General features: G+C 33.4%; 1 protein-coding gene across 1 annotated transcript in view; it reads right to left on the reverse strand.

Moving 5' to 3' along the window:
* Window positions 1-14,766, reverse strand: part of ATAD1 (ATPase family, AAA domain containing 1) — an 88,756-nt gene that overhangs the window by 50,684 nt on the left and 23,306 nt on the right. The window contains exons 3-5 of the mRNA XM_012659744.1: window positions 10,679-10,777; window positions 8,436-8,556; window positions 2,562-2,762 (exon numbers count right to left, since the gene is read on the reverse strand). Of these exons, the coding sequence (XP_012515198.1) occupies window positions 2,562-2,762; window positions 8,436-8,556; window positions 10,679-10,777 (421 nt within the window). The remainder of the gene's footprint in view (window positions 1-2,561; window positions 2,763-8,435; window positions 8,557-10,678; window positions 10,778-14,766) is intronic.

Raw genomic sequence — 14,766 nt, forward strand, 5'->3', positions numbered from 1 at the left:
TTTTAAAAGAACCAAACAGAACTTCTAAAGTTCAAATATTCTCAAGAGAATACAAACCCAATGGTTGAGAGATTAAACACAGTCAAAACAAGAATTGCTTTTTATAACCTACTCAAAGATTAAGTGATTTGAGTTACACCATTATTTTATGTACCACACAGAAATTTAATACTGCCAGTTAGACAAAGATATTTTAAAAAGAAAAATTTTGCCAATTAAATTATAACCTACTATCCCAATTTCAGAGATCTTAAAATACAAAAAAAAAAACAAACCAGTATGACTTAGAAGTGATGAAATATGGTTTAGAACTAGAAGACAGCACTGTAGAAATGACTCAAAATTAGAGAAATACAGAATTTTTTTTTTTTTAAATGGGAGCATCACAACATTCAAAGACATGATGTAGTGGCTGAGAAATTTTCCAGAATTACTTAGAATTGATGAAATATGGTTTAGAACTAGAAGACAGCACTGTAGAAATGACTCAAAATTAGAGAAATACAGAATTTTTTTCTTTTTAAATGGGAGCATCACAACATTCAAAGACATGATGTAGTGGCTGAGAAATTTTCCAGAATTAACAAAAGTCAGGCATCCTCAGGTTAAAACCACAGCAAGGCTTAGTACAATAAATAAAAATAAATGCAGACCTAGAAAAACTGTGGCCAAATAGAACAACATAAAAATCTAATAGCAACTAGAGATAAAAGGTAGATTACTTAGAAATATTAGGCAGTAAGTAGAATTCTCAAAAGCAGTTAAGAAAGATTGGAAGACAAGAATTACACCTTTGAAATGCCAAGAGACAGTGATTCTCTATCATTTAAGAGAGAAGGTAGAATTAGTATGTTTTCACACAAAGACAGAAAGAATCCACTCTTTATAACCTTTGCTGAAAGATCTTCGAAAGACTTTAGTAAGAAGAAAATTAAATCCAGAAAAGACAGGATATATGAAGCAATGGTGAGCAAAAAACTTGGCAAAGGTGGCTGTCTAAACAAGCAATAAATACCAGTATAAAATAACAATATGGAAGGTATAAAATAAGAAAAACAAAATGATGGACAACAATAATATATAACAGATGAGAGGAATTATTAGTATCTAAGAGTTCTAAGGTCCCTGTATTATTTGAGATGAGGGCAGTAATGATGATTACCTTTGACTTTTAAGACAAGTATGTATATTAAATGCTTCACTAAAAGAAAAAGAACGTATAACTTTTAAGCCTGTAGCAGGGAAATAGGAATAAATAAAGCAAAAAAAGTCCACTGGACTGGTAAATAAAATAATATAGTAGAAATAAATCTGAATATTTCTGCTATCAAAATAAAGGCAAGCTAACGACACTTCCCAGTTAGAGTCTTAATTTGAAAAAAACAAAACAAAAAAAACCTAGCTGTATGATCACTTGTTCAAGATGCACAACAAAATCCCAAAATAACTGCAAGGAGTAAATTGATGAGAAAAGATGCATAAGGAAAATAAGTAACCAAAACAAATCTATATTATGTATCTATGCCTACCTTTCTCTCTATATATTTTTACATAGCCTATCATACTACATGTAATTATATATAATTCAAAGTTATATAATTAAAGCTACATATATATAAAGATACAATAATACAGTAAAGCTATATATATTTATATATATAATTTATTGTACCAGAAACAGAACAAAAATATTGATCCATAAAACATATAAAGAGTCCACTAATAAAGAATGAAATTAGATTCCTACTTCATATTATATAGAAAGATAATTTTTTAAAAAGAGAATACTTACAGGGATAGTTAAGGTATTTCTAAACCAGATACAAAAAGTTAAAAAATCATAAAGGAAAACTATTAATAAAGGTAACTAAATTCAAATTTAAATCACTGTAAAAAAAACTATCATAAATAAAGATAAGCAGTCTAGAAAATATTTGCAATCATAATAAACATCAACAAAAAACTACCAAGAGAAATGCAAATAACTCCGAAGAAAAACTGGCAATTTACAAGCAAGAAAACCCAAATGACTAATCAACATGTTAAAAGATGCCCAAATTTACTAGTAAGCAGGGAAACATAAATTAAAACAACGATGAGATAATTCACACTCTTTAAATTGGCAAAAATTAGCGATAATGTTTGAAAAAGTAAATCTCATAGAGCATGTAGAGAAATTGAAACTATATACTTATGGGAGTAAAAATAGGTACAACCACTTTGAAGAACTAGTAATCCTAGTGAAGCTGAAGATGGACATACCATAAAACCTAATGGTTCAACTTCTAGGTATCTATCCTGGGCAAACATATATACATGAGAAAATATGTACATAAATGTCCACTGCACACTGCTTTTAACAGGAAAACCTATCAAGTTGGGGACTATATAGACTATGGTTTATTCTACAATGAAGAAATTATACAAAGCATCTTAGGATGCTGGTTGTGTTTTTGTTTTATTAATGTGGCTTAATAAATGATAAAAACTAAATCTGGTTTATCTAAATACCACCTTTAAAAATGGCTTTTAAAAATACTCACATATAAAACATAGCATACCTATTTCATCTATAAAGATGATGGAAGGCTGTAGCTTTATGGCAAGAGAGAAAACAGCAGCAGCCAATTTTTGAGATTCTCCATACCACTTATCAGTCAGTGTTGAAGGCTGAAGGTTAATAAATCGACAGCCTGCTTCTTTGGCTGTAGCCTTGGCAATCAATGTTTTACCACAGCCTGGAGGCCCGTAGAGAAGAACACCTGGAAATTAATGTTATTTTATTATTACCTTTAGGAAAATGAGATATTTCCTTTAGTTTATGTAATAACTGACATAATATTAATTCTGCCCCCACAAAAATCATTTGAATATTTGATTCTGCTTTTATTAATCATGTTTATAGTAGATAAGGCAATAGAAAGGAAGGTACCATGTTCTAAGTTCAATGTCAGTGAGAACATGTATCTGGGGATTACAGTTCCTTCCTTCATGAAAAGGTCTGGTTCAAGGTTCTAAAGACTATTATCTTGACATCCAAAATCACACCACTCTATCAATGGTTGGCCAATTAAATTATCTAATACCCTCCACCTTCACAAGCTTAAGAGCACTATAGTACTTTGATATTAGAAGGTAAACAACTTCAAAGCAGACTCTGGCAAACACTGTTTTGCTGTTACTCAGACTTAAGTTTTAGACAAAAGGACATGTTCCTTTTTCCAAACAAAAAATGATCTTTTCTTAAAAGAAACACATTATCAGTCACTCTTGTTTCCGTTTCCAAAGGATAGAACTGCATCATTAACCTATAGCGTCCATTGACAGTAGTCTGCTGCTAAATACAATTTAAGGTAATAAATTTAACATACGAGGAATCTAAAAAGGTTGGGGTCTTGAACATTTTGGGAATCATCACCAACAGTTTCTCAACTAAAATGAGGTAGTATTTTCCAAATTTAATGATACTAAATATATAATAATACTAAACTATTAACACTAAAATTATGAACCACTCTATAAATAAATCATCTACAGAAAGGCCTGATAAGAATTATAATCTACAGACCTTTCAAAATATTTGCTTAATTCAAAGCTCAACATTTCTCAGGAAACAGCATTTAAAGAATAACTATTTACGGATGGTATGCTAGGGTAAACTGGAGGAGATGTCCAAAATTTTCATAATATTATATAAAACAAATTAAATTCAAAATATCAGAAAAATAGTATTTTGAATAAAATTTCTAAAAAATATCTTTTCAATTTTTTAAGATGGAAAACTTGAGCCTGATTCCATAACCCTAACAATTGTTTTTCATATCAAGCACTTCAAAATCATGCTCAAACTTTTTCTCAAGCATATATAGATTTTCTACTGTCTTTATAATTCTTTAAGATTCAAGTACTAACACCAACTAACCCAAGTTTAATAATTTTAAACTAAACTTTTCTAAATCTGACTTTTAAATTAAATCCATAAGCTTTGCCAGTACATGTTCATTGTATCTTCAAGCAGTCTTTGCAATTTTTAATTAAGTCCATTTAGGTGCTTAAAATCCAGTTAAGTCATCTATAATTTGCATTTTCTACCGACACTTCTCTTTTGGATGACTCATGTGAAACAATAAAAAATAGTAATCTAAAGTCATTTAATTTAAAACTGAACACATATGGGATAACTGTAGATGCTTGGAATTATTATTACATTTTATCATTTTGATCACATAATTTAATGTAGAATGCACATCTACTACCAAACTTTTAGAAACATATTACTTAAATCTCAGGGTTTTTAAAACGAAGTATTGATGCAAAAGCCTCCATATTTTGTTGACTTTGCAGCTACACTATTACTTCATAAATGTATGCAGTGTTTGTAAAATGTCATATGTGTTTCAAATTATTCATTTATCACTTTAAATATTTTATTTCTAGTTTTAGTTTTGGTACTTCTTAGCAGGATTAAGTTTTTCTGAATATTTCTCTTCGCAGACTACAATCAATGTTATTAATTGAGCAGTTACTAGTGTCTGAAGATTCAATATGCAATGAAAGCTTCTGCATCTCGTAACTTTCTGAGGTTAGAGCTGTGAGAGGTAAGGTGCACGAGGAGCTATTATTCCCTTCTTTTTTTTTGAGACAGAGTCTCACTCTTTTGCCCGGGCTAGAGTGAGTGCCGTGGCGTCAGCCTAGCATACAGCAACCTCAAACTCCTGGGCTCAAGCGATCCTACTGCCTCAGCCTCCCGAGTAGCTGGGACTACAGGCATGTGCCACCATGCCAGGCTAATTTTTTTTTTTCTATATATTTTTAGTTGTCCAATCAATTTCTTTCTATTTTTGGTAGAGACGGGGTCTCGCTCTTGCTCAGGCTGGTTTCGAACTCCTGAGCTCAAACGATCCGCCCACCTCGGCCTCCCAGAGAGCTAGGATTACAGGCGTGAGCTACCGCGCCCGGCCTATTATTCCCTTCTTGACCTCAGTTACATGAGTGTCTGCTTTATAATTATTCAGTAAATTGTTTTGTCCCCATTCCTGTTTGTATGTTAAGTTTCACTAAAATTCATGTTGTCTCATCCAACGCATTACCAGTGAGTCTAGCAATAATACTATTTAATGTGGCACCTTTTCTATACCTTTTCCCAAAATGGTCCCCACAGTGTTAGTATTTATGAAGGGTGATGAATGAGTGATTCTTAAAATTAATGTGAGACATTTGGCTTCAATTATTAGTTTTGCGACCTTTTATCTAGTTTCTTGAGCTTAATCTGATAATGTTATGACCAATGTCAACAAATAAAAAATGTGCTTATTATTCTGTGCTTTGTAGAAGCTTAAAAATTCAAACCCCTTTTTAAGATGGATGTTTTCAGTAAGGGCTTTACTTAATAAGTGCTGCATACAAATGAAAGATTTAAGATGAGGAAGAAAAGCAGTACTAGGACAAACACCAAATTCGAGATAATCCTCATTAGTGACAATATACTGACCTTACTAGTGGACCAACTTTTCTTTCTTTCTCTTTTGGACAACTGCTTATTGACTTTAATATAAAATTTGTCCAAATGGTACAAAAATATCTATAAAATATAAAATATCTATAAAAATTAAATCTATTTAAATATAAAGTACGTAAAGGGAATGTAGGTCTTTACAGCATCAGAAAATCAATTTTTCAAAAAATATTTTTCTTACATTACGCACATTTTAAAGAATATACCAAAACATGGACTATGATAAAATTCACAAATATAAAACTTATGTGCCAAAATAACAGAAAGTTTATAGAAGAAGCCATATAGTGTTTAGATGGAATTTTTTTTTGGAATTTTAACTGTTGTAAATTTTTAAATGTTTGGGGAAAAGAGGGTTACTTTTTTATACAACCATCTATTGATGGTTGTATGGCTCTTATGGCATGGCTCTGTCATCAGTCAGTGGCATGACAATGTGCATTAGCTCCAACTTTATATCTTTACATGATCTTATCAGTTAAATATGATCTCATGTGCTGCATGAATAGTGCCTAATAAGTCATTCTTAAATTATCTTTATGTAGTCCATGTGAGGCAATGATCACTTTCAGCTTAGATAGCAATGAACTGTCTAAAGATAACAAAATTGTCAATAATCACTCTAACCTAGGTAACCTATTTCCAGTCCAAAAATGCAACAAATACGGTACGTAACTGATTTTATACTCTGCTTCTACACACTAATATCCAATTTATGTTGAGGGTCAAAAAGTAAATCAATGATTTTCAAAATGTTGCACTTTTTTGTTTTTTTGAGACAGAGTTTTGCTCTGTTGCCTAGGCTGGAGTGCAGTGGCACAATCATAGCTCACTGCAACCTTGCACTCCTGGACTCAAGCGATCCTCCCACCTCAGCCTTCCGAGTAGCTGACTACAGGCGCATGCCACAACACCAACTAATTATTTTATTTTTTGTAGAGACGGAGTCTTGCTATGTTGCTGGTCTTGAACTCCTAGCCTCAAGTGAGCTTCCCATCTCGGCCTCCCAAAGTGCTGGGATTACAAGTGTGAGCCACCATGCCTGGTCAAAGTGTTGTTCTTGATACAAAATTTTCCAAAAATGTAAAGCTCCTAGTTCAAATAGCCAAACATTAGATTATATAATCAGAAAATATTACACAACTTTTAAATTGGATGATGCTTTCAAATAAGCAGCAGACTTACACATAACTTTTGAAGTATCTCCTCCATTCTTTGGTATCCACTATGCTAACTGGGGCTTTGAACCAAGTCCAACTGGTAAAGTCACCCAATTTTACCTAGACTAAGACATCACTGATGAAAAAAGGAGCATTTTCTAACAGTATATAAAGAACATTTTATTTTCCTAAATTCACTAGCATTGTGAAACTGTGAACTGAAAATGCAGAAAAGTTCTTTTTGTTAAACTCCAAATAACCTAGAAGAGGGTAGTAAAGAAACTTAACTACATAATCCAACTTTTACCTGATCTGGGATTAGATAATCATTCAAAAATTCTTTCCCATTCAAACTTTTCTTTGGGGAAAAAAATCACAATAAATGACATGCATTTTTGTTAGGGAAAAATATAAGCAGCTTTATTGTTTCAGAAAATGGAAAGAAATACATAATAAATAGCTTTGTTGTTTTAGTTAATAAAAAGAACATGGCACTTTTGCTGATAATTTTCATCCTCCATTTAGCAGAAACAAAAATTATCTACTCATAAAAATACATAGCTATTAACATATGGTTCAATTACCTTTGATATATAAAATAATGCACCTTTCTGGTTTAGTTGCAAAATTATTAAGATTATAAGCAATTACAACTTACACATACATATTGCTATTTTGATGTTTTTAAAGATCTACCTTTTTGAAAAATGAATGCGACCAGTGATTTGACTTGTCTTTTTGTTTTTGAGACAGGCCTCACTCTAATGCCTGGGCTGGAGAACAGTGGCATCATCATACCTTAATGCAAACTCAAATTCCTGGGTTCAAGTGATCCTCTAGCTTCAGCCTCCCAAGTAGCTAGGAGCATACCACCATGCCCAGCTAATTTTTTAATTTTCATAGAGATGGGGTCTTCCTATGTTGCCCAGGCTGGTCTCAAACTCCTGGCCTCAAACGATCCTCCTGCGTCAGCCTCCCAAAGTGCTGGGGTTTAAGGCGTGAACCACCGTGCCCAGCCCGAGTTCAGTCTTGACTAGCAACATAAATCAAACTCATCTAGTTTTGGCAATGCACTAAATAGGAGCTTCTGCTATCTGGAAATAAACAGGCTATCTGTAGTTAGTATCTGATTGTCACGGTAACATATATCTATCTATCTTACTGTAAGTTACCAAGTAATCTCCACCTGAATCACCTTAACAAGCCTAAGCATGATTAATATTTGCACGAACAAGAATAAAAGAATTACACTTCAGTTGTAAGTACTCAAGTTCCAAGACTTTCAAAGTGATTATGAATAAGGAAAAGTTTCCCTCTAAGTGGAGTAGTATTTAATTTCCAGTTCATCTGCAGTTCAATATTTCCTGTAAACAAGAATGACTACCATCTAAAAATAATTAAGATCGCTCTAGTGAAAAAATTCACTAGAGTTTTGAAACAACAAAAGGGCATCTTAGCTTTAAAAAATATATACTGTCACTTGGATTTTTTTAAATCTTGATTTCCCGAAGTTTAATTTACTTGGAAGTAATAGAAACACGTGTGAAATAAGGAGATTATTTTGACATCTAAATACAGGGAAAAATTTATCTGAATTTCAAAAACTAAAGAACGAGCAATTATTTTTAAAAAGATAGTCACTGGATCTCAGATTTCTCTTGAGAAACTGATTTCATGAAAACCAATTTTATAATGGCAGAAAAGTTTAATGATGATTCATGGCTTTTAATGTGTTAGGCAAATACAAACTTTTACCATACCTTTTGGAGGCTGCAGAAGCCTGGAATTCTCAAACAAATGCTTCTTTTTGATAGGTAAAATAACTGTGTCTTTCAGATCTGTAATAACGTCATCTAAACCTGCTATATCACTCCAAGTAACCTGGTAAAAGTTAAGGTAACATGAATTTTACTATAAATGTATACTCAATACAGTAAATGTAATCCCCTCAAAATAGAATACCCACATATAAAATGGCAAACCTTAATCAGAAAATTATACATAAATAATAAAAGGTTAAAATTATATATCAACGCGAGTAGACTTTTCACAGCAATAATGAAATTAATAAACTGCTATAATATTAGAAAAAGGAGTTTAATAGTCATTATTAAAAAAAAGTCACGTACTCAAAAATCTGCAAGGGTCTAATAAGCTGAATTCATTCCACTTATGAGGAGAAAATACTCTGCCACAAAAAGATTGAGAACCAGCTCAGACAGATAATTTAACATTGGCTGACTGGTAAGAGCTCACCAGAAATGTACCTATTTCATACAGGATGTTGTCAAACATCATAGAAATTAATTTTAAAAATAAGGTCTGCATCTTATATTACCCACCAAACTGGACTTCCGAATTTTATCAAAAGTAAAACTGTCAAAACTTAATGAGGTGTCTTTATAAATAATATTAATAGTAAGTATACATATTTCAAAATAGACAAGGAAAATCTTCTGATTCAACTTAAAAAGTTTTTTTTTGGAAATAAGCTAACTGAAAGGGACTTAGAATCAACCTAGCTCTAAGCTGTCACGGTAAAGGAGTCAGAGGTGAGACCTGTCAGAAGCAATAACTTTACAATAGATTTACTTTCTTCATAACTTAAAAAGAAAAAAAAAAGGAAGATAAAAAGAAAAGGCGCAAACTTTTCCAGCTAAATGTGGGGGAAAAAAATCCTTTCATTGCAGCTGCAACAAAAAACTGAGTCTGTTAGTATAGACTTACTCAGAAATGAATATAGGTAGGTCCCTAAGAAGGTATCATCATAAATTTATAAATGAAATTCAAAGGGAGGCTTAATTTTAGGGTGTGTGTACGTCTCTGTATAAACAGATATTAAATGACATTGTAGATTTTTGTTTTCTGAAGACTTGAAGATTGGGATATTTCATTCTACTTATTTGTATCAAAATAACATTTATATATTAGATAAATATATTTATTCTGTTACATACAAAATATTCATATAGGATCTTATACATTACATTAATCTGATCCTCAAAATAATCCTTATAAAGTAGGTAGAGCAGGCATTTTATTATCTCTGGAGTATACATGAAGGAACTGAGATTCAAAGAGGAAATCATTTGCCACAGCCACGAATGGAAAAACTGGGACTTAGAATCCCAAGTCTATCGCACCATATAAAAGTCTAGATTTAAACTCCATAAAACAAATATCCACACAGCTTAAAGCAGTATGTTTCACATATCACAAAGGCAAATATACCAAAGTACAAGTTTTACTAAACAAATGTATACAGAAAAAGAGTTAACATAGCAGACCTGAGGCTGCTATCCTCAGAAAAGCCTGCTTATAAGGTTGGCCCTCAGCTGGCATCTGGGAACTTAGATTTCGAGAGTCTCACCCTTCCTAGACAAGAACAGCTCACTGTGCCTTAACTGTTTGCACAAACAATATGGTTTACCATGAACATCTGTTTTCCTTCTAGGAGTCTAGAATTTTGGTACATTTAAGGAAGAGGGAATCTATATAACCAGCCCCCAATAAAAACCCTGGGCACTGAGTCTCTTGTGAGCTTCCCTGGTAGACAACATTGCACATGTGTTGTCACAACTTGCTGATGCAATAATTAAGCACATCCTGTGTGACTCCACTTGGAAAGGACTCTTGGAAGCTTGTACCTGGTTTCCTACAGACTTCACCCTATGTCCTTTTCCCTTTGCTGATTGTGCCTTACATCCTTTTAGTGTAGTAAATTATATATAGGAGTATGACTACATGCTGAGTCCTGTGATTCCTTCAAGACAATCCATGAATCTGGTCATGGTCTTCAGGACTCTTGACACAAAACATCAGACAAAAAAAAAAAATCTTCAGAGGCTGGGAAGGGGTGGAGCAAAAAAGAATATAAATGTATTTAGTACCACTGAACTATATACTTAAAAATGATAAAGAATAAATATTTTACATATAAAAAAATTATATATGTGTATTTTACCTCAATAAAAAAGAAAATCTTAAGATTAAAGATACATACATGCATATTAAGAGGGTCTACCAGATGAGCAGCAATACTCATTTCGTATTCTGAGAGCTTCACATTTTTCACACCAATTTGCTTCATTAGTTTTTCTGCCTAGAAAGAAAAGAACAAGCAAACTCCTTCGGTTTGATATTTGGATATTGGCATTTCGAAACAGATATATGTGAAGTGCAAAGAGCAATTAATAGACATACAAGAATTTTCCAGGGATATTTTAGGCCACTTGATCTTGTCCTTCCCCATTGTGAGCTCTTAGGTAAACAAAAGATTTAAGGGTCCCCTCCACAGAAATCAGGGCAATTTAACCACCTCTTAGGAAATGAGAAAACAAGGTACATGACTGAAGAGATCATCATGTACCTCCCAATAGGAACTCTTATTGCTTCAATGAAACTGTAGAATACATCTGTAGGATTATCATGACAGGTACAGGTAAACCTCAAGGATGAAAGAGGAGTTCAGGATACCAAGAAATGTACAGTTGGAGTTTCTTTCTTCAAATTAACAGAGCTTTTAAAAAACACATTTAAATAGGAACTAGCAAACAATCTGAGTATGTAATTATCTTTGTATATTAGGTATAATCCCTTATTATAAATTTACATTAAAACTCTGGAAAACACCTTTCTGGACATGCACAGATAGTAATCTTCTCTTTTTAGGTTAGTGTTCTTAAATCTCTTTCCTATGATTTCACCATACGTAGTCTGAAAGTTCTTGGAGAAGATGACTTTGCACTATGGTGCTCTTCTATTATGCATGTGTATAAAACACTGCACTGAGTTTTTTCCTATCTAGTTTCCCTCTCCTATTGGTTTTCTTTCTTTATCACTTCTAGCTACTGATTTTCCTACACAAACAACACTAATTACTTGTTCCTTACTGACTTTCTATCTCAATTTTCTTATTTACTTCAGCTTCTCAGTCTTCTAAGATTCAGTTCCAATAAACCACAGTTTTAAAAGCCACTTAATTGGCAATGCAGTTCACAATGGCTTTCTGTAGTTAGCAAATGTTGGATCTTCCAAATTGGCATTCTGTGATGGCTGCTCTTAAAAATATCTGAAAGTTCCAGGCTTCTTAAGGTTTTAGTATATCATTCCTTCACATGTATTTCAGCTACTATTTTTCTCAAAATAGCAGTAATGAAGTTTGGAAAACTATAGTGTTACAACAGGACTAAAAACAGGAAGACATTAAGTTAAAACTAAGGTCACAGTATGTGACTGTCATGTGTATGAAAAACTGTGCACTCAATCTTTCCTGGCCCTTGACTACTAAACCACAATTTCAAGAAAATTATATAGTGTAATTAATATGCTAAACAAAATATTGTATTTATAAGTTCCCAGACCAGACTGAGCATAAATTATTTATCCTGCACTTTAAAACTCTTAATTAGAGTACACATCTCAATTAACCTAACCCCTTTCATCACAAACATACCTGTCAAAATCCCTCTCTCATTACCAATTAAATATCCCACCTCTCGCAAGCTGGAGGTTTTCCTGGCTTCAAGCTAGAAATTTACAAATATCCCATTTAATCTAATGTAAAATGACTTCCAGGATATTGTTTCTGATTTGGACGCAATTATGTCATCTTTCACGTTTCATCTCAAAACTGTATTATTAATAAAATCATGAGGCCCACTGATTATCTGGTAACCTCAAAGTGTTCTGTCTATATCCAGGCTTTTAGATTAAGTGCTCTTCCTTTCTGACCACAGAAGTCATACCTTCCTCCTCCCACATTCGCACCTCATCCCTTCCCTTAATGTGCACTCTAATACCTTCATTTCTTTCTATTCTCCAACTAAATTATCCCAGATCTGGCAATACTGACTTCCTAAATGGCCTGGACCACAGGGTCATTATTCACTGATACTCTCACTAGAACTCCTTACACTTCTTGTTATACTAGTTAGCCTCATCCCCAATGCTGGTTCAGCACTACCATTCAGCACTACCTGCCAACTTGCTGAGTAATGCTTCAGAGTAAAAACAAAACAATCAAATTCCCAATAAACTCACACTTTCTTCAACCAAGCCCCAAAATTCGATAATCCACAATGACTTAATCTCATTAAACACTAATCACACATTTACCTCAGCAGGCCCCTGACTTCCTCCACTCCATTCATTTTTAGTCACAATTTCTCCCATTTCATGTTACTGAAAATAAAACAACTCCACCTTAAAATGCTCCTGTAACTACTGATCCCAACTGCTCCTGGACCTTCTGGGACCTACCTCCATTCACTACACATCCTCTTAGGCAGCTCTCTCCACCTCCTCTCTCTTCACTTTTTCCTTTTTTCTTCTTTTCCCCAAACTCTGGAATACTACCTTCTTTTACCTCAAACTGTAGTTGCTGCCTTCACTGAATGGAAATTGCTCTCTTCAACCTTAATGATTTCACTAAACTTACTGATCGCTTTCTTAGACCCTATTCTTAATGAGCTCCTTTTCTCCTTGACTATTCTAACATAACATTACAACCAATTTTCTTTCACAACCTTCTCCTCCTTTGACATGGTGACTTCCCCAAAAAGTGAAAAAGAATTAAGGGGTATAACCAAATAATCTCTGGGCCTTACAAAAATTTTATTCATCACCCCATCCACTTCCCCAAATTCTGATTATTTCTTCCCAGAACACAAGCGTTTCAGTTCAGAATCACTGCCACAGTAAACCTATTACAGTCTGCAGTGTGTTGTATACTTCAGGTGTGTTCAGGTGGAAAAGAGACTATTATTGGTACCTTACATTATCTTGGCTTTGTTCCTATTCCTCTGGTCTTTTTTTTTTAATTTCTAAAGTGTTTTATTAATAAGTGGGTAGATTAAAGGATATCTTTAGAATATTCAGATGAAGTATAAAGACCCACAACATAACCAACACCCACCCAGGTTTAAGAACAAGAACATTATCATTATCTTCCAAGTCCCTCTGTGAGCCCCTCTCCAAATAAAGACAGACCTTCTCTGGTCTCTCAGAAGTAATTACAATCTTAAATTTAAATCATTCTTTGCTTTTCTTTATAATTTAACCATATGTTTGATTCTCTAATGTGTAGTTTTATATGTTTCAGAACTTTACATATGTGGAATCATACTATGTGTACTCTTCTGTGACTTTTTCTTTTCGCATAACATTGTAATTCTTAGTCATCCATGTGGCTGTTGAGCAGCTGTAATTAATTCACTTTTCGCTGGTGAATATTATGCTCTGGAATATGTAGGAAACCAGATTATGCCACCCTGAAATACGCTGCTTTGGCATGAGGATTATTTTGAGCTGAGGACAATTTAGAAGGAACAGACAGAAGAAAATTCTCTGCCCTACCCCTACTAGTCCAAAAGCAGGACATAAATTTCCAAAGGCGTCCCTCCTCCCCTCTCTACTAAGAAAGACAAAAGTTAATCAAAGAGACAACTGTAGACATTTATTAACCTGGAGATGTTCGCCAGAAAAATCTACAAAACAAACGTTACTAACTAGTCTTTATCTTCCATTAGTGTCCCAGATATTTGCCCTTCCACAACCTGCTGCCTGTAGAGACTCAAACCCCTTTTCTTTTGTCTGGTTACTTCTCTAAAACTTTATTATTCCTTTGCTAAGATATTATATAAACTCAAGTTCTAACCAAACCTTTGAGTTACTCATCTCTGGATACTCCCATTTGTTGCATGCTTGATACACTTTAATAAACTTGTTTCTCTCTTGTTAATCTGTCTTTTGTTATGCGAGAGAATTCAAAAGGGTAGAAGGAAAATTATTTTTCCTCCCATATACATGCATATACTAACATTTATTCAAATGTTCAAATTAATTCCTTCTTTTTTCTATTACAAGCAGGGATGCTATGAGCATTCGTGCATATATCTCCTGGTTCTTGCGTATATGCCCATAAATAAAACATGTGGATCAGTGAGTACACACATTTTCAACTTTACTAAATAATGCCAAACTATCTTCTAAAATGATTATACTAATTTATATCCCCACCAGCAATATTTATGTTTCATTGTTTCACATTACCTCCAACATATGGTATTATTAATAGGCTTAAAATTTTGC

The sequence above is a fragment of the Propithecus coquereli genome, unplaced genomic scaffold (assembly GCF_000956105.1).
Source record: "Propithecus coquereli isolate 6110/MARCELLA unplaced genomic scaffold, Pcoq_1.0 Scaffold63, whole genome shotgun sequence".
Taxonomy (NCBI): Eukaryota; Metazoa; Chordata; class Mammalia; order Primates; family Indriidae; genus Propithecus; species Propithecus coquereli.